Source organism: Leuresthes tenuis, unplaced genomic scaffold (genome assembly GCF_036924035.1).
Source record: "Leuresthes tenuis unplaced genomic scaffold, fLeuTen1.0.hap1 SCAF_13, whole genome shotgun sequence".
NCBI lineage: Eukaryota > Metazoa > Chordata > Actinopteri > Atheriniformes > Atherinopsidae > Leuresthes > Leuresthes tenuis.
In genome coordinates this window covers 3,776,791-3,803,907 of record NW_027325367.1, presented here as the reverse complement: position 1 = coordinate 3,803,907, position 27,117 = coordinate 3,776,791, and the positions used below count along the sequence as shown (strand labels likewise).

General features: G+C 42.0%; 2 protein-coding genes across 3 annotated transcripts; one reads left to right on the top strand and one right to left on the bottom strand.

The window, feature by feature from the left end:
• Positions 1 to 218: 218 nt before the first annotated feature.
• ttc13 (tetratricopeptide repeat domain 13) lies at positions 219 to 20,284 on the bottom strand. 2 transcript variants are annotated; one of them, XM_072361801.1, is made up of 23 exons: positions 20,064 to 20,284; positions 18,262 to 18,356; positions 16,371 to 16,446; positions 16,226 to 16,296; positions 16,078 to 16,143; positions 14,867 to 14,959; positions 12,677 to 12,793; positions 12,484 to 12,594; positions 10,969 to 11,051; positions 10,735 to 10,876; positions 9,866 to 10,040; positions 9,298 to 9,454; positions 8,248 to 8,378; positions 8,031 to 8,163; positions 6,724 to 6,816; positions 6,435 to 6,518; positions 5,777 to 5,861; positions 5,527 to 5,633; positions 4,519 to 4,654; positions 3,303 to 3,382; positions 3,001 to 3,079; positions 2,280 to 2,359; positions 219 to 2,202 (listed from the first exon to the last, which is right to left on the bottom strand). In XM_072361801.1, the coding sequence occupies exons 1-23, from the start codon at positions 20,230 to 20,232 to the stop codon at positions 2,088 to 2,090; spliced, it is 2,478 nt and encodes an 825-aa protein (XP_072217902.1). In that variant the 5' UTR covers positions 20,233 to 20,284; the 3' UTR covers positions 219 to 2,087. The 2 variants fall into 2 exon arrangements, with proteins under 2 accessions (XP_072217902.1, XP_072217901.1); XM_072361800.1 differs by having other exon boundaries at positions 5,527 to 5,636; positions 20,064 to 20,283.
• Positions 20,285 to 21,343: 1,059 nt separating this feature from the next.
• Positions 21,344 to 26,532, top strand: arv1 (ARV1 homolog, fatty acid homeostasis modulator). The gene is made up of 5 exons (XM_072362710.1): positions 21,344 to 21,493; positions 21,795 to 21,914; positions 22,461 to 22,614; positions 22,999 to 23,223; positions 24,480 to 26,532. Exons 1-5 carry the CDS (start codon positions 21,398 to 21,400, stop codon positions 24,602 to 24,604), a joined length of 720 nt encoding a protein of 239 aa, XP_072218811.1. The 5' UTR covers positions 21,344 to 21,397; the 3' UTR covers positions 24,605 to 26,532.
• Positions 26,533 to 27,117: the final 585 nt, after the last annotated feature.

The following is a 27,117-nucleotide window of genomic DNA, read 5'->3' as shown; positions in this document are numbered from 1 at the left end:
CCCACAGCTAAAGCTGGGCTGAAACTGGCTCAATAAATGAAATAAATTACTGTCGTATGTCACGTCCATCCATCCTTTATCTTCTGCTTGTCTGAGGTTCTGTGGAGGTTTCTAACATATTCTTTCATTTCTTATCTTTGTTTCAGCATACTGTCCCGTTAGCTAACCGTAATGCTTCCATAAGTTCTTCTGGAAGAAAATAAAAACATCAGAGCCAGTTGAAATTGTCACCCAGTTTTATTGACATTGAACAGAACATTAATTCCGTAGAAAAACTCCCTCTTTCAAGTTTTAAGATGTAAGAATGCTGTGCACTCCTCACTCTGAAGCCCAACAAAGCACCTCATGACAAGATGATCCAATAAGGATGAGATGATTGATCAGAACCGGTCAGCAGTTGGAAAAAAAGAAGAGACACAAACAAGTGAAGGTTGTGACCGTTTGTAATGCAGGAAATAAATTAAGTACAACACGAAGGAGATCCGTTTCCTATCAATAAGCAGAAATGATGCAGTCCGATGACATTCAAGTAGGATTTACTGCAGGATTACTATGACTTCAGTGTAAGTGACCTTTAATGTGAGCAGTAAAGGCCTCAAAATCATGGGCTAGTTTTAGAAAACGATTCTTTGTGCTTAAACCCACATTGAGTCAATGTAAACTCTGCTGCACACACTGTAAACCAGCTTCAGTCCAAAGCTGCACGTTAACTTCAAATCCTGCTCACACCAGTCAAATAATGCATCTGGAAGGATTTCCCATGAAAGTCATCGTGTAAAACTACAGTTTTTGTTCAGAGGGACTTTGATGATGTTGATCTGAGAGACTAGTTAAAAAAAGATAAGCAGGTTTTCCCCAGACATCAGTGAGCTTGAAAAGAAACATTTAAATGAGCACAAGCGCTGCGCACAGACGGCTTCGATCCACGAGTTAGAACATGAAAGTCCGAAGAAAAGAAACCAGAGACACAGGGGAAAGGTTGAGGCAAGGTTGTGCTTTTCCCCGTCTGGAATGAATCCACCAGCTTCTCACCAGTCACAGATTTTGTCCGTAACTTTTAATCAAGTAACTTAGATTTTCAAATGCAGTTCACGCTGCACTTTTAGAGTATTGGACTATTCCTTCTGTGTCAATTATTTCAATATTTTTCTCCTTTTCTGTGCAGAAAATGCTCTCCAGAACTTATTTTCATTCACTGAGAAGCAACAACCGGCTTTGATGCTTCTAAAATCTCTGACTGCTGCTCTCAAACACTCGATAAAAGAGGCAACACTTGCTGCAAGTGCTGACAAAGCAAAATAAAAGAGACTACTTCAAGTATCCAAAGTGGAATTCAATAGCCCTGAAGGTTTTTGTTCCACATTTCTTTAAAATCCTGTGTGTCTGCATGCCAGTGGTTAAAAGGCTCGTTTGAAGAGCCCATCGCGATCTCTAATATCAAATAAAAACTCTTTAGAGCTGACCTGAAACTTAAAACCTTTCTTTTGACAAGCCATTTCACATTCTGGGCAGACTGTGAAACCATAGATCGCTCACACCGGCGGGTGGGTTTGTGCTTTGGGCGTTTTCAGCGAAGTTGGACGGAATCGCTTCTGCATCCCAAACACACCGTGACGTCCTGCTTTCAGCGTCCCTGTCGTTTCCCCAAACACCTCTGAGCTAAAGCTCAGTCTTACACCTCAAGCCTTTGCCGTCTGCTCCTCAGAGACGAGCATGTCTTACATTAATCATAGTATTTCTTTAAATGAGACCAGAAGCTGCTGCTAAGATGGTTGTAAATGGTGCAGTAAGTCGAGCTGAGTTAAGAGTAACGTGTTAAGAGTGTGTTTATGGGGAGATGGCAGAGAACAAAGCAGCATTTGGACACTGAAATGAGATCATTGGTAGCTTTTTGTTAAACCAGATCAAAATTTAATTTCTAAGAGAACAGTAAAACACCTAAAATGGTTTTATGTATTAAAATTCAAAGGGAAATGAGTCCAGTGTTGTTTGGGGTTGTAGAAGGCGACTGTTCCTCTGTTCTGCCCTGTGCTGACACCGTTTTTAAGACTTTATTTAACAGACTTCTTTATGTTTCAGAAGCTCTGTTAAGACTTCTTTGGACAATGTGACGCCGAGTCTGTGTTGAGGACCTCGATCATCGTTCGGATGGAAGGGAAGGTCTCTGCTACAGACGGAAGACCCTGGTACCAAGTTGGTAAACTGGGGAGGAAGAGGGGGAGGATTAGGGAGAGCAAAGCAGCGGAATCACATGGAAAGCAAACATTTTGCCTTCACACCTCTTGAGGTTCATCCAGTGCTTTGCTGTTTTACTAAAATTGTCTGGACTGGGTGCAGTCATGGCCTCAAAGTCCACCAGCTGAAAGGATATTAAACAAACCGAGTTAGTTTACAGGTCGTCTGCATGAATGTGAGATACTCATTCATGTCTAACACTTAGAGCAAAAATGATGACATCTTTACATCCCTCACGTTATTTACCAGGAAAAGTTAGAAAAACTCAGCCGAGGAGTCATGAAACCTCAACAGAAATGAACACAAATATCAAAATAAATCTGAAATCTCAGTCACTGATTGAGATAAATGTTATACATCCGTGCCGTGCTGTTTAAAAGCCTCTTCAGAATAAAGAATTTCAGGGAAACAGTTGAGTTTTAGTGGAGTTAATTGCTGCTGGAGTTGGACTTTAAGCCTTCAGGAAACTGTCAACGACAGTAAAATCCTGCTTATATTAACGTGTAAATAAGAACAAAATGTATTTAACATCTTATTGATTTAGAAAGTCTCACTTTCAACATCTGACATAAATAAATTTGCAGATCATTGAATCCTGTTTTTATCTGGATTTCACACAGTGTCCCGACTTCTCTGGAATTAGGGTTTTGCGTTCTTCTTCTTCACTGAATCCATTTAATTTAGATATTTTACTGATGATATCTCTGCACTTTAAACCTAATCATCATCTTAAAACTACTGAAAACAGACGAGGAGTTTATTTACCTTTCCTTTCGGGATCCTACCAATGACCTCCTTCCCGCTGGCCATCAGCGCCCCCATCACGACCGAGTAGGCAACCACACTGAGAAGCAGACGCAGAACGCCACCTTACACAGTTGTTGTCATAGTAACAGTGACACTCACACAGAGACTGTCCCCACCAGCTGTTGGTCGGTTTTGACCAGTTTTTTCTGACTGATTTGAATGAAAACTCCATTACTTAAGATGTTTCTCAGCGCAGAACGAGCTCACTTCAGCATCTCGTGTGAGAGACTATGCAGACGTGCTGTTTTGGCTGAAATTACCTGGATCCTCTGGAGAGCGGCATCAGGTTGCAGAAGTAATAAACCAAGGAGAGGATCAGGTTGCACACTGCATCTGCGTCCTGAAAGAAGACAGATCGTCAGAGTCGGCTGCAGGTTCATCCGCTGGCCTGAAGGGAAGCTCAACAGACATGACCTTTATTTCACTTCTGCTGCTGTTCGTCAGCAAAACAGAACAAAGAGTCCAACACAGCAGGGACGTGCCCGTGTTGCTGCAGGTATCTGTTTCAGAGGAGGGTAAACACTCGCTTAAGAATAAAAAAAGCACATTGCTGGGTCATCTGGATAAATCAAGTGACAAAGCAGAGAGCTGAGCAGGAGGAACAAGGTCAAGGTTGGCTGCCTGCTCACAACAATAAGACGAAACGCCTCCTGATGGCTTTGATAATATTCCTCTGAAGTCTGTTTATTGCTGCAGTTAAGAGAGATAATTATGAAAAGAAACTAATCATCTGTGATTCCCTGCAGAGTTCATTAAGTCGACTGGCCCATGAGTCTGTCTGGAAAACTGAAATTTGGGATGAAGAAGGGAAGATGGACGGGGGAGAATTTAAATTGCAAATCATGCAGATTGTTCGGTGTGGAGGGAAAACAGCTCTGCTGACTGAAATTAAACTGAATATTTAACATGTGCTTAAGCTGCTGGTGGCTGAGCCCAGATCAGCATCCTCTCTTTACCCTACTTACCTGTTAAATGTGTGTTTTTTAAGATATGGTGGGGTCTTTAGGTCCTTATTTTTGGACTTTACTTTGGACCGTAAACACCAGAACACCGAGGCTGTAAATGAGGTCTGCCAGGGGAGCTTAAGAGGTGCTTCCCTTTTGCTGCATGTGGATGAAGTAGTGTCTGTATTTTGTCTTAATGCAGACGTCTTATAAAAAGCTCTTTGACTTCCTTTGTGCATGACTTCATTTGCCTTTTCCGTTTATGATTTGCTCCTCGTGTTCTCCCCCCTCTGCTGCTGCCTTCTTAGCAGAGAAACTTAAAACTGAATCACGCTTTAAATAAAACTTCATATCAATTTGCAGAGGTTTAGAAGTGTTTGTTAAAGGGAACGTAAACATGAAAAATGCCCTAAAACTGAATAAAAATGTTACATTTCCCCTCATCTCATAAACCACTTGTTGTGCATCCTTTTAGTTTCTATTATCTACTTAAGTCGTGTCATTCAGAGCAGTCTGTGGAGGTTCGTCTTACCCCCAGCTCGGTGGACAGCATCAACGCCTTTCCTTTAGCTGTGAGGTCTTTGTAGATGGACTCGATCTCTGACTGGTACTGCTGCGTCCGCTCTTCTGTCGTCTGGGTCTCTACGGAGAACAGCATGTTTCCCACCCTAAAGAAACACAACAGATGTATTATAAGACAAGAAAATGATGATTAGACATATTTAAAATCCCTCATTCCATAGTAATTAAAACATACTTCTTATTTTTATGCAATCCAACACAAATGAAGATGAATCAAAATACAAATGTGACATTTCTGCTCATAGATTGTTCTGAAAGTTTCACATTTTTTGCAACTAAACCATCTCTCAGGGGCTGTTCCCACCTCATTAGTTCACACCTGGTGTTTAATTCTAACAAACAAACCCAGAGCCTGTGACACCAGGGCTCAATCCCTTGGTTTTACTGCTGTTTCACAGGGATAAGGGGTCTGCTTTCTGTTTGGCATCAAGGAGTAGTGGTCATCTATCATCGAAATTGCCCCTGAAAGCCAGAGTTTAGGAGCCAGGTGACCACTAACCCTTGATCCCTGAAAGAAAAGGGATGCCTTAACCCTGCAGAATGGAGGGTTGGGCAAAGGGATCAGCTGTGATTGAGGTAAAGTCTGCTGCGAGCTCTCTGAATCAGTAATTCAGAGATGTGCCCACTCAGAGCAAGCGGAAGCATTTCCATGGATATTCAACCCTGTGTGTTGTTTCTTGTTCAGTGTTTTTTGTGGAAATAAATCCCAGTGGAATCTCTGGCGGTGTATGGAGGAACCTCAGAGGATTAATGAGGAGGAGAAATGTTTGTTCACACTGTAAAAACGTGGCCTGATCGATTGGCTCAGTGCAGCTGGAGTATGTTCCAACCTGTTCTTGATGTTCTGAGGTCACCACCTGATGCAAACAGCCTCTTTATCAATGTTCACTGGCCCATTTTGAGCTGCAAACCTTAAAATGATTCAGTCTGAGGAAGATGCTGAACAAAGTGCTGTTACCTGTCGCCGGTGATGGTGATGGTAAAACCATCGTACTCTTTCCCAGTATCCTTCATGCTCGGCACCTTGGAGTTGACCGTGAAGCCATCTCTGGTTTTACTGTTGAACTGCTTCAGGAAATAAACACAAACACACGCCCACCCATCCTGGCATTTCACTGCTGAACACAACCAGAAAACTGCTCTCTGTTGTGCACATTCTTAAATAAACTCTGCGTTTCATAATTAAATTGACCTTAGTTCTTTATTACCTTCATTATAGGAAGCAGATCCTCTACTTTATTCACATTTTCAAGAGCCTGGCGGACTTCCAGCAGCCCTCTGGGGTTGTACGCCCTGAGACAGATGGTGCTAACATGTTAGTTAAAGAGGCAGCAGGAAACAACTTCACATTAGTCTGAGCTGTACGCCGTTAGATCAATTATGATCACATATGCTGATGCTACATATGCTACATATGCTGATGCTACCGTGATGTTTTTCATCATTATCATGACTTTTATTTCACAGGAAGTGTCTCCTTGTGGTCAAAGATCACGACACAGACAGACATTTGAAGAATTATACAAAGTTTACTTGAAATTTAAGTTAAGCAGCATAGTTAAATGCTCTTTTCTTAGTTCAGTTTGAGCTCTGGGAACAGATCGTGCGCACGAAGGGAATAAGTTCCTGAGCTTTTCTGGATTATACAGACCTTTAAACTAAAAGGAAGCAGACAAAGACGACAAAGCAACGTTTGAGTCTGCATGTACAGAAAATGGACCAACAAGCAGCGGTGAGTAAGACATTTAGGATTAGTTTTAAGCCTTAAAGCTCCAGAATGGACTGTATCTAATGCATGGAAATATTGGACGATGGCATCAGCACTGAAAGCAAAATGTTAGTGAGGAAAGTCAAGAAGTGATTTACCCGTGGTAAACTAATATTCTGTCTTTGATGAAGTCAAGGATGTTGTCAAAGTAGGTCAGGTATCTGATGTTAATAATCTGTCCCCTGGAGAAAGAAAAGAAAACACACGTTTAAACACTGCTTTCAAACAGCTCGGCAGAAACAAGGCCGGTGTTGCATTTCAAGGGACTCAAAGACATTTTTCTTTATGTGAAATGGAGAAAACTCTATAAATGTCATGTGGAAATTCAAGTTGCCCCAGGGACTCCTCAGAGAGTCTGACACTGTCGCCAGGGAAACGACTCGTTACCTGATGAGATTGATGTGATTGTTGAAACCTCGACTGAGGCTTCTGGCTGGCATCTGGTCCAACCACAAAACTGGCTGGTCTGGATCTGCAATCCTGCAAGCACAGGGAGAGCCTGTTGTAATCCAATCAGCCACAACCAGGATGAGGAGACCAAAGCTGCTCAAGCACAACAGCCGACAGATTTAAGCGAGCACCTTCCCAGTTCAACTTTTCAGCTGCTCTTAAGTACAAACCTACAAACAAAAAACAGCTGAATATTAGCTTCTGTCGGGACTTCACGGCGTTAAGCAAGCCTGCTGAAACAAGAAGAGCTGGCGGTTATCATATTTCAACATCTGGATTTGTCCTTCCAGAAATCTTTGAGTTGCACTGCTATTTCCTGGAGTTAGTTACTTCTTCATTTATCTTAGAAAGGACGGCAGTCTTTTAGGAGTTTTACATTCGGATGTTCAGTAACGCTACATGTTCAGATTAATTGAGCTCGAAATTAACTTTTTCCAAGTATGTGAATGATGTTGAAAGTCTTGTAACTGTCACTCAGCGTAGTTACATGCACAGCTGAAAACAGAGTGTCGAAATGTAGACTTAAAGGGAAATATCAGCAGATATTTTGGGATTTCAGCTGTAATAACATACGATTTATTGGTTATACAAACAGATGTAAAAAGCCTCTCTGTCTCGGTATGTTCGTGCAGTTTTGAGTCTATTTCAAGAGCCTGATTTTAGTCTCACAAAGGTTTCTGATGTTCCAGGCCAACAACTGGGAACATCTGGAGCATCTGTCTTTCTTTGTTGGTGTGTAAGACATGAGTTCTGTCAGGCCCTCCCTGAGCTTTACGAATGCTTTGAATGGCTGTTCAGCATCATGAATGAACTCTGAAGCACAAACACGAGTAAAAAACAGAACATAAGATGAGTTTGTTTAAATTCAAACGCAGCTTTTTGAGTCTAAACTAATTAAAACAGCCTATAACTGAGCCGCAACCATGTTTTATAGTAAAAACTGTACTAATAATCATCTGACTTCACATAAACATGTGTTTCTTTATGTTTTTTAAGCTTCCAGAATAATTTATCGACTCCTGCTCCCTCCTGCATCCTCTCAGGCGTGCATGCACTGTGTATCTGTAGCTGGAGGTTGTGTCTTTGCAGAGTTAAAGAGCACTTTAGCTGTTTTCTGGGTCTGCTGTCGCTGCTTGCTCTTGGTGTCGGCCAGGTGTGTCAGGAACTATAAAACAATAATTAGTTTTCTTCTAGTGTCGTGCAGAGGTGCTCCCTGACAGAAAAAAACGTGCCATGTCCCTCACCTTCTCCACTTCACAGCTATATCGAACATGTCTCTCCACTGCATTTGTCTGGTCTTCCCATTAACTCGCACTTTGGAGTTGCTCCACGTCCGATGCATGGCCTGCATCACTTCCAGCGTTGCCAAACCCATGGCTGCAGAATCAGACAACTCCGTGTTTTACAGCTTTTTTAACATTTAAGAAGATCTTCAGGAATCACAACTTATATCAGCGTTACCTCGGTGAATTCTCTTGTTTGGTAAGAAGCCGGGAGTGTCGTACTGCATCAGTGCTCCCAGATGATCGGCGGTGCAGATCAGCTTCTGCACATCAGTGCTGTAGCTGTCAAAGTTCTGTGGCAGCACGTCTCTGCAGACCACAAACACAAGCAGGATTAACTGGGTCAAATCTCTCATGAGCTGTTCATGTTGTTCTGGACCAAAATTTCCATTCAATAAATGTGCAGACTAATATCGGATCGTATGTAGTGCCTGCAAAGGCTGAAGTATCCAAATTAGTCTGCAGTTAACAGAGTGTGCATGCAGAGCTGCATGATGTCATTGACAGGAAACAGGCCTCCGACAAGAGAAACTGTCGGTGCAAATGATGCAAAAGTTGCAAAAAGGAAACAGGCCCTCAGGCGAGAAAACTCACAGCAATATGTCTGAAAATAGAACATGTACAACTAAAGAAATGTAAAGCAAATGGGTAGAAATAGGAGTCAATGTTTGAGAGCGAACTGTGAGAAACTGGCAGGGAACTAACACCTAAAGAGAAGAAAACAAGGTAACGGTGAGATCAAGAGAAGCAGCCGCAGACTGTGGATGGTTGAATGAAAGTGAGATTCAGAGATGAATCACCATCTGTTTGGAACAAGGAGATGATGCTGGAACTTTGGTTTGGTCCAATGAAAATTTTCACCATCATTGATGATCTGGGGCTGATGACAGGTAAAGGACCAGAGGAGATGGCAGCCATTACCTCCACAGGAGATGCACAGCTGGACTCCATCTAAAGGAAGTCTGGTGATGCTGAGCTCATTTTTCACAATGATTACATGTCTTGTCAAAGAGAAAAGAGCGATCAAACTTTTCTCCTGGAAAGAAATATTAACTTTATGGTGGAAACTGGAAGAAATGGTCCATAACAAAGCTCCATCCTGCAAGTCAACTGCTGTACAAGATAGACTAGAAAGTTGTCAGAGAAGCCAAAGGAAGTAAAACAAATGAGAAAGATGAATGAACGTCCTCTCATCCGTCCGTTAGCTGTAACGAACCCACCAACCTACTTGATATGTGGCTGCAGGCCGGGCTGTTCCTCGTAGTCCTCTATGAGAAAAGGCAGGTTCTTGGCCCAGTGGTTCTTAAAGTTCCCCGGCAGGTCCTGGTCCACGTTGTACTCCACCACTGGAATATCCAGGTGGGAGTGCAAGTAACGAGAGTACTCTGGTGGAACAAAGGTTCAAATGCCGTGTGAGCCGAGCAGAATTGGATTGTTTTCTTTTCTTTTTCATGTAACTTTGGAGCCAAAAACAAAGGAATCTAGAAAATGTCTTCACCTCTCAGACAGTATACACGTTCTACCGTAGATTAAATAATCAGAGCCTGAAAATACTTCCAGTTATGTCCTTGTGCTGTTCTTACAACCCTCCATCCTTCTTTTTCTACCCTTGATTCTTCAACTTTCTGCTAAAACACCTGAGCTAATAAAAGCCCTGAAAGACCTCAGTGCTTCAAACTGTCTAACATGCTGTTGGCTGTCCAACGGCAGCTTTTCAGCGGCACTCTTTTCGTCATTGTCTCTAGATGATCAGTGTTTTTGGATGCGTTTCTGCGTGTAAGCATGGGGCCACTGACCTCTGAGGTATTTCACTTTGAGGTATTCAGAGCTGGCCTTTTGTCCCAGCAGTGGATCGTTCAGCATGACTTTAGTCTGAGCTTTGATGCCCTCGTAGAACTGCCCCATGGCCACGTGACTCAAGCCCTTCATGTACTGACAAACCTCATTGTAGGGCTCCAACTGAAGACACCTCTGCAGGACAAGAAGTGGAAGAATAAATAGCATGAAGGTTTTCTAGTGTAAAGTGAAATAAAAGGTCATGAGCTGTGCTGCAGCCATGCGTGTGGATGAAGTGGTCCCAGTAGAGTGCCTGTGTAGAAATCCCTCCGTTAGCTCTCCTATAGCCGCAAGTAGCCACATAACAGCAGCTATGAGCTAACAGAGCTATAGCACACGTTCATTCATTCATTCTTCTTAAAGTATTGGTGAAATAAAGACAGATAATGCCTTATTTAGAGGCTGCACCCTCTAAGCCCCGTTCACTCCGTTATATGGATATACGCCGATCGCGAGTTATCTAAATAGCTTCCGAAGGACGCAAAACTGTTCTCTGTGAGGAGATGAACGTATTTCATGCCAGAAATAAGGTCTAGGTTTAAAAATACCGGAGTTCCCCTTTAAAAACCCCTAAAAAAATCCTCATTCAGGGAGTTTCTATGTCACACTCACAGCTGGAGGCAGAAGAACCAGCCTCCTCGTCTGTATTGCACCAAATCATTCTGCATTAGTAAAGACCTGTTGTACTGTCTTTGTGTCGTATTTTAAGCAAAGCACGTCACAGGCGTTTCATTTAGACCTCAGGAAATTGTGTCAACTTGTGGGTAAACAGGCAGAAAATACCTCCTACAAAGGTTCAAGCTCTTTAACCTGCTGAGGACTTCTCTACCTTGAAGTTGCCGATGGCCTCCTGCAGTGAGCCGTGGTGGTACAGCATCATGCCTCGGAGCTGAAGAGACTGGATGTGGTTCGGGTTCAACATGAGAGCTTTCTGGAAGCTCTCCATCGCCGATTCAAAATCACCCAGCTCTCTGTGAAGATGAAGAGCAGAGCAACAATGGATGCATACGTAGTACGCTGCATTTAAAGTGGCTTTAGAAAAGAAGTGGCAGAATGTTTGTACCTGTAGGCCTGTCCAAGGCTCTTATAGGCATCTATAAAATCAGATTTCAACTTCAGTGCCTCTTTGAATGTCTCAATGGCTTCCTGGTGAAAGAAAACAACAGCCTTTTACACAGAGTGACAGCAGAGCTGACAGGAAACTACAATAAAAAAACAACTCTCACTCAGCAGATGGTTCAGACCAGACCGCAAATATAGAAATGCAGATTTTATCTTCAAACTGCAGTTTGCACATCTGTTATTAGATGGAAGCCACAGCCAAAGCTATGCTGCTTTAGCTTTATTTCATTCAGGCACTCAGGACGTGTCTGCATGCCAACATTTAAATAGGAAGTACTCTGGAGCCTGATGGGAATGCTTTTTTTTTGGACAAATTTAAAGAAAGTGTCTGAAAGTTCTTGAGCTGCTTAAAAGAAAGAAACTAAAACTTCACGGTGGCAGCAGTGGGATAGTTGTAGGATCTCCACAGACATCAGAATAAAGGAGCTGCTCAGACAAAAAGCTCTGAACTTCAGAACAAAGTCCAGGAATCCTTGCGATAACTGCTCAGATCGATTGAGACATGGCAGTCGTTTCATTCAAATATTAACAGACTGCCGACTCTGTCTGTAAGCCAGAGTTAAAGATCATGTTCCTGGTCACAGATGAGGGATATTCTTTGTTATAGTCGCTGCTGATTAGAAGCAGATGGTGCAATGTCGACCGTTTCCAACAAGACTTCTTGCAGCACATTCCACTATTGTGAAACAATGATAACAGTGACTGTTCGAAGCACCCTGCCTGTGGGTGCTGTGCAGGGATTTCCCCAGGAAGCCTCTCTTTCAGTAGCATCTGCTCCCTTTACTCTCCGTCTACATGTGACATTATTGTTGTCATTAACTTGTGTTTGTCTTTTGGATCAAAATGTCAAATCATGGACTAAATCCACCAGACTACAGAGGAGAGGAACCATCCAGGTTGTTATCAGCAGTTCAAAAGGCTGTATCTGATGGTATGGGGGTGGATTAGAGCCAAGGGAAATGTAAAGTTGCACATCTGGAAAGGCTCCATCACTGCTGAAAGGTATGAACAGGTTTTAGAGCAACGTCTTTGTCAGGGAAGGCCTTTCATATTTCAAAGTTAAACCACATCTATTCCAACAGCACGGCTTCGTAGTAGAAGGGCGACCTGCCTGCAGTCCAGATGTTTCACCGACTGAAAAACTAAATACAACAAATACAGGAGCGGCTAGAATCCTCTAACAAACGAGAGTGGGACAACATTCCTCTCCCAAAGGGAGACCAGCGGCTGGTCTCCTCAGTTCCAGATGTTTACAGACTGTTAAAAGAACACATTTTAAGATTTTTTTGTTTGTAATGATTTCATATAGATTTGTGTCTTTATGCACCCAGAAGCTGATCTTTTCCCAGCAGCAGACTGCAGCAGCGAGTCTCATAAAACACTTTTAACCAAACCTCATGTAGCACAATTCCCACATCTGTGAGGAGAAAAGGTAAAGAGCCAGCTGGCTGCACACCTTCAGCATGCCTCTGTGGAAAAAGGTGAGGCCTTTGTACAGCATGGCGATGGGCTGATTCTTCTTTAGCTCTAAAGATCGCTGGAAGTCCTCCATAGCTGCCACATAATCCTGGACAGAGGGGAAACACGGGGTCAGATCATGGATCAGTACCAGTACACACAGACAGGTAATGTACACTGGGAGGGCAAACCTCTGAAATGAAGAGCAGAGTTCCTCTGTGTCTGTAGAGACGAGCTGAGGGCTGCAGCTGGATAGCTTTGGTCAGGTCGCTCAGAGCCTCGCTGATCCGACCCAAAGGAGACAGGATCTGAGAATGAAGTCCAGATTCATCATCAGAGTTTTCACTTGACTGCAGATGAAAGGACTACATCCAGGTGTGGAGTTTTTCCTGTTGGAGCACTGTTCGGCCGCATGATGCCATCAGACTACACGACATTACATGAATTCCTGTTTACTACGGTCTTTGAGGGATTACAAAAACAAGCTTGAATGCCTGGTTTATTAAAACTGAGCTGCACTGCAGTGACATTAAGGGTCAGAAAGAGGAAACGACTGATAAAAAAAGGCCTCAGAGTGAAACCTGGGGGAGGGTTAGTGTTTTCCGAGCTGAATGTGTAACCCTTCAAGCTGTCAGAGCCACTGCACTCTAATCAACTGCTAACAAGCCTTCATGGTCATTTTTGTGTCCCGTATGGCCATTTTCCCCCAGTTATTTCTGTTCTCTTGAGTAAGTGATTGAGTTAACACTGATGGAGAGATTTTTACTTCATGTTATGGTGAAACTTTACCAACTACTAAAAGGGAAGTAAGTTAAACTGAGACTGAATCATGGATCTATTATTCATTTCATTTCTCATTTTCTGATGAGAATCTTTGGATTTACACTAATATCTATGTTTACAGATTGAAGGCTTGGAAGTCAGCACAATGCTTCGATGACTAAAAACTAACTGGGACTGGCTCGGTGTGTTAGCTCGGTCTGACAGCGTGTCGGTTCCGTTAGATAAAGCGATGAAGATGAGGGAGCATCCATCCCACATTCTGTATTCAGAACAGAACTGCTTCCATAAGATGAAGGTGACTGGGTGCTAAATACAGTATTTTATGAGCCACACATGCAGAAATCCAGGGGAAAAAGTAGCATTTCTGAGCAATGCTTCAGTAGGACACAGGGAGGTTTTACAGTTCATTTCAAGGGATTTTCCTTTTGTTGGTGCCAGTTTGAAAACTCTGAGTTCTGTTCACATCTGCATCTGTTGTAAAATGTTATCTGTATGTTTTTGTCACTGTTTTATTGTTTCAGAAAGTTTTGCTGAAAATCCCAATCAGGGACATGGTCTGCAATTTAACTCACTGCAATCGTTGCTTTCTTTTTTATTATTGTAACGTTGCTGTTATGTATTGTTCCTGCTAAATAAACCTAAAGTATGCAAAAAGAAGAGTTAGCTTTCCTGCTCAGACTGCACACAAAACTCTGATACTACAACAACTTCAGGTGTCACTGCAGGGCGTTCACACGTTCATTTAATTATCATTTAACCTGGCTACATCTTTCTAAACTTTAAGTCACTCAGGTTGCTTACTTGCAAGTCTTTAAATAGGTGAAAAGACACCTGAATACGGTATAAAAACTCTTTCATCCTGATATTATTGAATCCTCTCAACTCCAGACATAAAGCGCTGTGGGCAGCATGCTTATCTGTTGCTGCGCTATAACTGCTGCCTTTTTATGTGGTAGATTTTAGATCATAGATTTTCTCAAAGAACAAACCACAAACCTTACAAGAAAACAAAAAAACATCCATATTAGTAGCTGCTCTTATGCTGAAAGATGTGATTAAATAAAAAATGTATAACCCTGATCTCAAGCCTGCTTCCTGAAAACTTTTTAAAAGCTAATTTTTATTCTTTGCACCAGACCGAGTAAAGGCACTAAAAACAGCAATTGGTCAGTGATTAACGCTTTTAAAGATGCTCATAACCTGAACTAACTGATGCAACAGAAGTTTAATTACAACAGTAACATTCTGTAGTTTTTCACCTCTGTCTTTGCTGTAATATAATCCAGCCTGCAGTGAAGCTTATTACATCCTCTTTACCAGCTGCACACAATCACAGCACAGAGCACCTTACTACCTGTCATGCTTCACTGACTGGATTAGTCTGTGGAGACTGAAAATGCAGAAACTTAAAAGAAGGAAGGCAACTAAGCTCTAAACGTAGAATCTAATTTGTTAAATGACATCAATTACTGCCAATTTACTGCAGTATCAAAGCAACATAAAACTCCAAAGCTGCACAACTGAAGGGAAGCCGTGGTAAATTGAATTAGGACCGATTCCCTCAGTGTTTTCACCTGCCGGCACAGTTCAGGCCTCACCTCAGCTCTCTGCTCGTAGACCTCCGGCCAGTTTGGCTCGAGGGTGATGACTCGGTTGAGCTCGTACAGCGCCAAGTCAGCGTTCTTTATGTCCTGACAGGGAGAAACGTTTTGAGGTTCCACACAGCTTTTACAGGTAAATAAACAAGAAACTTAAAGGGAAACTCAGATATTTTTAAACCTAGACCTTATTTCTGGTATGAAAAACGTTCATCTACTCACTGAGAACAGTTTGGTGAAAGTCGACGTCCTTCGGAAGATATTTAGATTCTTCAAGATCCATATAACGGAGTGAACGGGGCTTAGACGATGCAGCCTCTAAATAAGTCTTTATTTCACCAATATTTTAAGAAGAATGAATGAATGAACGTGTGATAAAGCTCTGTTAGCTCATAGCTGCTGTTATGTGGCTACTTGCGGCTATAGGAGAGCTAACGGAGGGATTTCTACACAGGCACTCTACTGGGACCACTTCATCCACACGCCCCCCTGCAGCACAGTTTATTTACTTATTTACTATGATTTAGATATTTAGAGGCTGTATTTTCTATGCCTTGCTCTTTCCCGTTATGTGGATATACACAGATTGCGAGTGATCTAAATATCTTCCGAAGGACGCCGACTTTCACCAAACTGTTCTCAGTGAGTAGATGAACGTATTTCATGCCAGAAATAAGGTCCAGCTTTAAAAATACTGGAGTTCCCCTTTAATCACAGACATTTAAAAGAATAAGAAAATCTGCTGCTGTCCATGTAATCTTCTCTTGTTCCACTTTAATAACCGCAGCGTCCTGATTTAAGATGCATTAAATGTCACTCTGAGTTCTACCTGGAACTGCTGCTGTCAGCAAAACTCTTTATAATAACTCTCTTATTGTAAAAGAAAAGGCACATGAACAACAGCACCCGAAGCACAGCAGCAGCAAGAATTTCATTCTAACGATTTGTTAGAAAACACAACATGAACAGAAAATGCTTTGTAACGAGTGGCCTCGGCTTTTAAAGACTGAGCAACAACGGCTGCTCTGTGTGAGACATCTGATAAGGAGCTTCACAGCATATTTTCTACACAACAAATATGTGATTTGGGGAAGATTAATGTGCTTAATGACCACTAGTTTTTACACTGCCAATTAAATGACATATTTACACAGTAGATTACATAATAACGAGGCCATAAAGCGCAGCTGCATTCAATAACTATCACTCACCTGTAAACTTTTCTTCCCATAAGCTATCCCTCTTCCATAGATTGCACTGATCAGCTCTGGGTCACTCTGCATCAAAGACAAAAACACATCAGGTAAATATTCAAAGGAAAAGGTAATAAATGTGCTGCGGAACAACAGAAGAACACACCTGTAGTAAGAGTGAAAAGTGTTTGATGGCTTCATCATAAAGACCATTGCCTATCAGAACGTAGCAAATAGCTGCAAAGAGAGAGAAAAATGCATTAATGAACGACACGAGAAGGTAAAAAACTCAAAACCAAACGCTAACTCACCGAGTTCCTCGTTTGTGTTGTGGTTATCCACAGGAAAGGGGATTTTTTTCTGCTCTATAAACAACTTGGCCTGGTTCTGTGAGAGAAAAAATGGAAAGGAGATGAGAGATAAACATCGAGGGACAGCACAGAAAGGCAAAAAAATATTGGTTTCCTGTATGAGGGGGAACTCAAAGGTGTCACTTTGAGCCACAGGGCGAGAGGTGAGAGGCGGGAGGCGGGAGGCGGGCTACACCCTGGACACGCTGCCACTCAATCGCACTCACAGTCAGTACAGATAACAGTTAACTGAACAAGGAAAACATGTGAAATAAAAAGACTTTTAATGTTGTGGCTAATATGTGTCAATGTCACGAACAAAAATAACTCAAAGGACAGTTTTTAAGAGGCCACTGAAATGGAAGGAATGCCTGTGAAAACCACACAACAAAGCATTTTTGATTCGAATGTAAGCCGAGAGAAAAACGTGTGACTTTTAACTGATAAAATGTACAAAATTAAACAAACTGGTTTTCAAATATGTATATAGTTGTGCATTAAAATCCTTAAACTCTGTAAGTGAGGCACAGTGTTCCCTGTGAGTCTAATAGTAGGACGTTGTTGCCGAAGGCAGCATTTTAGGTTTCTAAAGCTGCAACAAGACTGCTGACAAAGTAAAGACTTGCTACAATCAGTGACAACATCGTCAGCATAACAAAGTCAGTGTGCTGGCACACCGTCACATTTTAGCAGTTTGTACAGTCCTGTGAAAAAGTCTTGGTCCAAAGACACATCATTTGTTCCCATTGCTTTAGTTGCATCTATGAAAAACAGCAAAGATAACACAGTTTGACAGACAGAAAATAGGATTTCTGCAGCAACAAGGTGATTCCCAAAGAGCTATTAGCTGAAAACTTGGCATATCTCAGCATGGTGTGCAGTGTGTCCTTAAAACATTTGAGGAAACTGGACAAGTGGAGGACAAAAGAAGAAGTGTCAGGCCTAAAAAACTATCTACAGCAGATGAACAGGATCTGAAAGTGATGTCCTTAAGAAAGAGGAAAAAATCCAGCAAAGACCTGACAGGACCTGAGAGATGCATCTGGACCTTCAGCTGATCCATCTACTGTTGGCCCAAGCCTCATCAGAAATGGTCTCCATGGAAGGGTGGCTGTCAAGAAGCCGTTCTTAAGGAAGGGAAACAGGGAGAAAAGGCTGAGCTGTGCCAAATGACACAAGAAGTGGACTGAAAATCAGTGGCAACAGGTCTTATGGAGGGATGAATCCTCCCCAGAGCCCGGACCTCAACATTATTGAAGCAGTGTGGGATCATCTGACAGAGAACGGAACAAAAGGCAGCCGACATCCAAAGAAGAGCTTTGGGGTGTCCTTCAAGAAGCCTGGAGAACTATTCCTGAAGACTCCTTAAAGAAATGACAGGAAGCTTGTCTAAGAGGGTTCAGGCTGCGTTGCAGAACAAACACAATCTCACAGTCCTGACCCTGATGACCTCCAGTGGGATTTAGCCTGCAGCACTGATATCAGACCGTACTACAGGGTGTGGCCATAAGACTACAACCACCACTGGCTGTGGTTAGAAGTGCAGAAGACCACACCCAACCAGTTCCAGCAACCTGAGGCGCAACAGGCTCAGAAGTGGAGATCATTCATTCTTTTTCAGCTAATTTATCTTTGGTGCTTTTTTGCTCTGCTTGTGAGCAGGAATAAAGAGATTCTGAGTCTTACCTGCTAACTAGAGTTAGCTTTTAATGTTAGAACATGAAGCTAGCAATTAAAAAATGAGCACAGTCTGGTGTTTTCTCAGTTCTTCAGATGAAACATGAGTTTATTTCAGTTGTTGGGGTGTGGCTGTTATATGTGGCTGAGATATTATCAGTTCGTGAGATCTCACCAGGATCTTCTCTGCGTTAAGTGAGAAGACCGACTCGCAGGGCGGGTTGCTTCCCTCCTCACAGTCGGGGTCCTCCAACTGTAAAATTGAAGACTCTGCAAAGAAAAGCATTAAAAGCACTTATGATGGGGAGCACAAGAGCCAAAATCTGCATCTTATCAGAGTACAACTGCATGGTGCTGCTGCTGTTATCCTGCCAAATATGTGCCAGAAGATTGTGGTTGTAAATGTTGTGGCTTTCATAAAAAAAAAAAGATTAAATTACTACTAAAGTAACCAAAGCATCTCACTCAAGCTCCAAAAAGCAATAAACGACACGTCTGAGCCAAAAAGAAGTCAACGAACCACATTTAACTGTTTTCATTTCACCTCCCTCAACACAACGAGCTAACAGTTTCATATGTTCTGATTTAGATGCTTTAATCAATAAATAAAGCAGAGAACTGAAACTAATGACAAACTGCTTCTGACCTGCTTTGTTTTGAATGAATATCAGGATGACAACAGAAAAAAAAGCAGATTATCAGGGGAAACATCCTCCTTCTCACCTGTTTTCTGACACAGTTTTGGGACTTTTCGTCATTCAGATAATCATTTGCACATCAAATCATCAGTTTAAGTTTTGGATGTTGATATTAGTCACTTTTAAATGTGTGATTGTGCACAATCTCAGCGTGCTCGCCTGATTCTGCCGTTGCTCACAGCTATAAGCGTCAGGCTTTTGTCCACCTTGAATAGAGACCTAATCGGAAGATTTCGGGACCTTTCACACCTCTTAAGACATGAATGAGGAGGTGACATCATGTTGGCCACGTTTACACATACGTATGTTTAATTAATCATTAGAAGTTTGGAACTTCACCTTTAAGAGTCGACATTCTGGCATAAAATTAGTCTTTTAAGCTGCATTTTGACCATTTAAAATTAATAAAAAGAACATGTTTGAGGTGTCGAGCTGGCCTGACCAGACTCGGTGGATTCCAGACCAACAGGTAATGTGGTATTCAGATCAGAGGGCAATGCTCCTATTCCAGTAATGCTGGGTCTGCTGACGGCTTTAAAACACCAAGCATTCAAAGTAAAACTCCCCAAAGATGAAGTTCCCTAAAATGCCATCATCGCTGTAGTTTTAATACATTCTGGATTCCACAACATGCTTCTATTTTATTTCCCTTTGTTCAGATTTGCCTTTAAAACACAAGCTGGCTGTGTTGATCTGATGGAAAAAGCTGAGCTTTCAAATTGCCTCAAAATGGTCAAACATGTGAGATCTGTGCTGTGGTGCTTTCAGGTGCACGGAAATCTCTCTACCTCGTAAATGAACCAAAACAAATCAACCTATGCAAAACGTTCATTAACAAGGATGCCCTGCCAGATGGATTTTACAGGGTTTGTGGAGCTGGGTGCATCAGTTACGAGTAAAACAAAACCAGAGACAAATGTCAAGCGAAAGAATGATTTCACTTGTGTTTGATTATGTCAGAAATGTACTGTTTAGGGCTAAGTTTGGTGTTTCCCTTCTCAAGGGAAGCTACAATAAGCAGTTTAAGGAGTGAGTTCAGGTTTCTTTGCTGTTGAGTACAGATTTATAAATCCCGGCTGCTGTGTTTCTATCCTCCGTCACTGACCTCTTATTGCAAAGCTCATTTTAGCGAGGCAGAGCTGATTTCAGTCACCTCCCCGGGCTGTCATTGATTGTTGTTATTAGCTTAACGTTAGCAGTTACGCTAGCCGGGTTGCACACTGACAGTTGTATTAAGGAGGACGTGGCAAAGTAACGGCAAAAAAACCCCAGACTTTACCGCAGTCCGCGGCGTAATCCTCCCACTCGGACAGCGAGCTGCATCCCTGCTTGTGGAGCTCATTTTTGAACAAAGTGAGAGTGGAGAAGTACTCGGTGGAGATGATTGTCCGACACAGGTACAGTACTGAGAGCGCTAAGACAGCAACAGCCCGGCTGGCAGGGGCCATGTTTTGCTACATGTGTGACGCCAGAAAGCGGAAGCTGCTGCAGTTCCACCACAACGGACGAACACGCCCCCCTCACGAGCGAATCTGCGGTGAGCGAGCGAAGCCCGCAACTGGAGAGGAGAATCAAACTCTATTTCCCAGCATGCTCCGCGGCTGTCAAACCGGCCTCTCCAACGTCAAGTCAGATGTGACAGTTTCCTGTTCGAGCGTTCAAAATATTATGAAACTTTAATAATTCAGTTTGGTTCAATAATACCTTTTTCCTTATACCAGACTACTGCAATGGGCTTTATGCCGACCTTCCGAAGAAAACAATCCAAAAATTGCAGCGTGTTGAAAATGCAGCTGCATGGGTACTAAAAAAAAAAAAAAAAAATACGACTACATCACACCAGTTCTCAGCTCTTTGCACTGGCTCCCTCTGTGTGAGAGAATTTAATTAAAAATTAATTTGCTGGTCTATGAATCCCAAAATACCTGCTAAACATTCTTATTCCCCATCAACCATCCAGAGCCCTGAGCTCACCTGGAAAGGGTCTGCTAACGGTTTATAGTCCAAGGACAAAAAATGGTAAAGCATCATTCAGACATTGTGCTGCTTATTTCTTGAACAAACTCCCTAAAACACTTAGATGTGCCCCAAATGTTGCTACTTTTAAATCAAGGCTCAAAACTTTCTTGTTTTGTCAGGTCTTTGAAATGTGATTATGGGTGCCAATGGTTAGAGTTACAGATACTCTTGAGTGTCTATCATCTCTTTTTTACTTGTCTTATCCTAAGAATAAGAACCTTTATTGCCAATGCACAGATGTTCAACGGAAAGTGTTTTCCGGGTGAGGTCACAAAAAACTGTGTCCTTAACTGTCTGTAACTGTGTCCTTATAATGATCTGTGCTGATTATATTACTCTCTTGAGTCCTCCTGTCAGCCACAGAACAACTGTTCTTAAAACATAATATCACATCAAATCATGATCAATCACAAAACATGTACATTTGAGAGTTTGAGAGCTACACGTTTGAGAAGACAACTTTTCAGAAGCTGCCAAATCTGTACTTTTATTTTGAAGTCGGAATGGTATGAATAGTGGAACTTCCGGGTTAAACTTCCGGTTTGGTTGTTTTGAAAGTTAGCATGTAGCTAATAGCTGTGGATAAATTAAAGAATGGGGAAAGACGTTTATAGATGTGTTGAATGTAACGAAAAAGCGGCGGAGCTTCACAGGGATTACAGTAATGGCATCCTGAAGATAACTATTTGCGTGGGTTCATTATTGACTTTTGTTTTGAGCTGTGTAGTGTAACTTCACAGTGTTTTGACGAGCATATTAGCCAATAATTAGGTCCATCGGAATGTAAATAAATCAGAAATGCAGTTAGTCTTTATCTGTATAACTTGGTTATTGATAATTCAAACGCTGTAAGTGGTTGTTGTGTTGTCTGTTGACTCGTCTGACGTCTCTTTGGTGTTTCTTTAAAATGCTGTATAGTATTTTAGTGCCATGCCTACACGACGATATTTAAACATTATGTGGTTCTTATTACTGTTGTCTGTTTCTCCAGGAGTCCTGCCAGAAGCCAGTGGATAAATACATAGAGTATGACCCAGTTATCATCCTCATTGATGCCATTTTGTGCAAGACACAGGCATTCAGACACATTTTGTTTAACACGCGCTTAAACGTAAGTAACCTTTTAGTTTTTTAACTGATATTTAACATATTTGCGTGTACAATACTGTGCTGAAGTCTTTATTCAGGCCAAATTTCTTTATATTTTCCTTCCCAGCAGCCAGACTTTCTTGTAATCTTTTAAAGTGGTCTTGAGCAATAGTTCTCCAGGCTTAGCTTATCTCAAAATAAAGTCTATCTTTGGATATTGGCTGCTTTTTCTCTCATTTTCAGTCCTTGTGTCTGACCATTTTCAGAGGAATGCGATTTTTCTTTGTGTGTTTCAAAAAACCTGCTCATTGAAAATGTTACAGAGAACAAATCAAATGTTGCAACTGAGAATTTAAAATGTTTGAGACTTATGATTAAAACCTTGTTAAAAGGTGATGCAACACGGTGGTAAAAACGCTGTGATCCCAACTTTTCATGAAGGTTTCGGCTTAAAAAAACAATAAAATTTTGAAATATTTCGATCTTTTACTTGTGTTTTCGAACACATTGGTCCAACTGTTTCTTCTTTAAGACGCAGGGTTGTTAATGTTGCTCCATGCCTCTGCAGATCCACTGGAAGTTGTGTGTCTTCTGCCTGCTGTGTGAGGCCTACCTCAGGTGGTCCGTGCTCCATAGCTCTGAGCAGAGCAGCGACCCCGCTGACATCATCAGATACACCAAAGAATGGGAGTTTTACGGCATGTTCGGACTGGTTGCCCTCGGTAAGTAATGTTAATGTGTATTAGATGGAGCACAAGAGCTCTGATCAAGGGGAGCTCATAGATGTTATGGGAGTTGACTGAAACAGTCCCGACTTGTGTTGTCTGAGAAAGAAAATATTTTGGAGTGCTTCATCTATGGATATACTGGTTTTTGACCAAAATGACTTTCACAATCAGTGACTGACATAACCTGTAAATCATTTATTCGGTCTAGAAGATTTAAAAGATGGGGGAAGAATCTCAGATCGGGTCCCAAGAGACATCTCCAGACTTTCCAAAATATGAAAATTGAAAGATAAAAACTTGTTATTGTGTTTGATATGTCTCTTGATAAAATTCAAAGTTTGGGTATTAATTCCTGAGCTTGTTCACGTGTGTTGGCAGAGCTGTCGGCGTTCTGCGGCGCCGTGCTGTGCTTCCTTTGGTTGTGGGTTAGCTGTCTGCAGGGAGGGACGCTGGAGCTCAGCCTGCTCTTCAGGGCCCTGCTGCTGTCCTGCTACGGCAAAGTCCTCCTCATCCCGGCTGTTATCTGGGAGCATGACTACTCCCCGCTCTGTCTGGGCCTCATCAAGCTGTTTGTGCTCACCTCAAACTCACAGGCTATCAGAGGTAGGAGACATCAGATATTCAGACAGCTTTGCTTTTTGTTTGCCTGGATAAGGAGATTCCTCTGGGGGTTGTGGCTCCTCCGAGGTGCAGTGAGAATGCACAGATGTCCTCAGTTGAATTTTTAAAGATGTTACTTGTCACATTGTAGTGAGAAGAGGATAAAGAGATATGTTGCACCAACTTTCAGAGTGCTGATGCATTATCTTGATTCTTAGAAAGACATTTACAGTTAAATGGCTAACATCTGGCTAAATATGGAGCTACAGCTGTGAGCTAAGAACAAACAGCTCGTCTCTGCCCAAAAGTAACAAACTATACCTACCTCAAAGCCACATCAAGCCCAGCTTACTGACTTTGCTTTCATTCTTTAGTTTCTGCAACATTTGTCTTAATTAAAGTCACACAGCTGGATTCAGTCTTCCCACGTCACATTGACATGATCTATGTTTGTGACTGGGGAATGCATGGGAAGTTTTTGTCTTTTTAGCTTCATACAAATAGTTAAAATAATTGAAAATGATCCAGAAAGATAAGATATCAAATGTTTTTTTGAGACATTTCAGAACAGTTTGTACAGAGGTATGTTGCTGGATATATTGGATCTCAGTTGCCTACATTAACACATTTTTCATTCTATGATGCACAAAATATTATCTGTGGGTGACGGGTCTGGACTGCAGGCAGGTCAGTTCGGCACCAACACTCTTTCTCCGACAGATAGTCTGGATGACAGCATATGTGGCACCAAAGCCTTTGTTAACTGAGCATTAATTGATCCTTCACAGATGTATAGGTTATCCATGTTTGGATAAGTGCCAGCTTTTAAACTGTGTGCTGATAAAAAGCCAAGTGGTTCCTCTCCTCTTTAGCCTGGAGGTCACAGCCTCCACTATGTCCACAGTGTTTTAATTTTCATTTGAAGAGTTCCACTTCATCTCAGTCCCTCTTAAATGAACTCCTAGAAAAAGACAGTATGATGTTTGATTACTCAGATAAGCTGAAATCTCCAGCAGGGGGCAACTCGCTCTGCTTTTGCTTGAAAAAGCTCCCTTTGTGTTGGTTCCTGACCCCAGAGAGCTCAGACTTTGAAGATCATTGTGTTATTTAAGATGTTTTTTGTTTTTTTTATTACTCTCTCGGTTTCTTTTTGCACTCACTCACTGCGTTATTCCACATTTCTCTGAAGCACCGTGTTGAACATGAATAAAAGGGCTTGTGTGATTTTCCCGTCCTTTTGTTGTCTCTCCCGTCTCCAGTGATCCTGAACCGCAGCAGACGTCTGTCTCTGGTGGCCGTTTGTTTAGGCCTGCTGTCAGAAACCTGTGTGGCTCAGGCCTGTCAGAGGCTTCCTTGGAGCATCCAGGACATGTCGACATCTTAATGAACATCTGCTCCACGGTCAGACTTACATGTGCGGCACCTCAGGGATGAAAGAGTGAAGGTGGATAGCAACCTCGTTTACTTGAAACACGGAGAAAGGACAAGTTTTTTGAGTTTTCTTCAGGTTCTCTTTCAACCTTTTTGCTCTCCTGCTCTTTCCAGTCCATTTCTGTCTATTTAAAACCAACTCAAGAGGAAATCCTACAGAGAAAGAGAGACTAACATGCTCCAGTTTCTGAGCCAGGAATGACACAAACACACACTGAGGTTGGGATTTCAGTAACTACTTCTCTGTCTGGACAGGACCCTGGAAGCACTCTGCACATTCTTTAGCTCACCTTCCTAAGCTGACTCACACACCGTCTGTCAACACACACACACACAGTAAATCAAGAGGCTCAACAGGACTGGGGGGCGAAGGGAAGCTCACTTTATTGATTTTACACTTATTCACTGCTACAATAAAGCCTAAGCTGTAAAAAGGAAAGTATATCTATCTAAATCTATGTTACCAAAAAAGATATGTAATCCTCTTGGAGACAGAGCCTGCTGAGGGATGTAATCTGAAGCGAGATTAATGGCTTAGTGAGGTATGCTGAGTCTAAAGTCAGAGTTTTCAGGGTGTTGAAGGTGGCTCTCCATTAACTGCCAGATTGTCCTGGTTGAATACATGAGCTGTTTCAGGTTTAAACTTTCCTTAAAAGAGCTCCACGCTTTCACTGATTCTCCTCTCGATGATGTCCCAAAGGAGGCAGCAGAAGTTTGCATCCAATCTTTGCTGATTCCTGCTTTTCTAACCACTCTGACAGAGCTTGATTTATGGAGTGAACATTACACTGATAGAAAAGTTTAACCGTCATTTTAAAAACTAGTCAGTGAATTTAGATGTTCAAATGTTGGCGAATTGACCAATTTTACCTGGATATGTTTTCTGAATCTAACTCCGTGGATTTGAAGGTTTGACGAATGGATGTAATGATGGATCATCTTTTTTTCTTTTACTTTTTAATTATAATTTCATAGCACCCTTTTTTAACATGTTTCAAACGGGGTCAAGTTGCTTTTTTCGCACTTTACTGATGAAGGTCAAGCATTTTAGTTATGTTTTAAGATTTAAAGATCGTTTCACTTGATGGTTCCTGTAAGAAGTAACTGGAAGTGGATTCAATTTAATGTTATTTTGTTTTGTGAAGACAAAGCCACAGAAATTACCTCCAGAACATCATGAACATCATTTAAACTCGGCTAATCACGTTAAGTTTGCTGCCTCAACGCTAGCTCCAGAGAGCAAAGTCCTGCTGTTATGCCTTGACCGGCCACCGTTTGTTAGATTCACAAAACCTGCGCCCTCTGTCCCTGGAATGTGTGTCAGCAAACAGAACAGTGTTTCACCGGGAAAACAAACGTCACAAGCAGATGGAGGTTTTGTGGAATGAGGGGAATTTACCTCTGAAGGGTCAGCCTCCAATAATATGAGCTTTTTGGAACATATATTCTGTGGTGTTGGGAAGGTCAGGGCGACCATCCTCCTTTTGTGCCTTCTTGGCTCTGTTTATATCATATTGCTGCCTGTAAACTTGGTGATCTTGGGACTGTGTGACAGACTCCATAAATATATGTTTTTCATTTCAGTAGCACTTCTTTCTGTCAAGCTTTGGCATAGTCAGAGCGTTTCATCACGAGGTTTTGGCTGAAATAAACCGACAAAAGACAAGTATGGAATTTCCAGTCTCACACTTCTCTTCTTCTCTTGGGAGTGTGGTTTCTTTCCCACAACATTTCTGGGGTCAGATGTGGGATTTCTCGTGGGATTCTGGGTCCAACTGGACTGACGGCCGTAGCAGAGGTGTTTCTCCCCTGCGAGAAGAAGCTCGGCCCAACAGGGCAGACCGTAAGGTTTGTGGGTCGGCTGCACATCTATGATGCGAATCTTCCAAAGGTGCTCTGCAGGAGTGAGATCTGGTGACTGTGGAGGCCACTGGAGTTCAGGGAAGTCATTGTCATGTTCAAGAAACCAGTTTGAGATGATATGAGCTTTGTGAGATGATGCATTATCCTGCTGGAAGCAGCCATCAGAAGATGGACACTGCGGCCATAAAGGGATGGATGTAATTTCACTTAACTTGCTGTAAATTTGAGAGCCCTTAGGGCTAGTCTGATATATTATATGTCTGTTAATTTTATTGTATGTTAGTTTTCTCTGTCAGGACCTCTTTGAATGATGCACAGCAATGTAACTAACCAACTTTAAAAATGTTAAATGTGGAGTTTGGACATTATTGTTCATTTCCTGCAGCGGTTTAATCCAAGTTTTACTAATCAGATTACTGTAACAGCAGTCACCTCACAGCCATGTGTGTGTGAACAAAGCACAGCACTCAGTACACCCTCAGGCTGCAACAGGTTGGAACTAAACAGAAAATGTCTGTTTTCAGCACAGGAATGCTTTCATTTATAGGTTCAAAGCGCAGACTCATGAACTGAAATTTTGAGCTGAAGTTGGTGCGAGAAGAC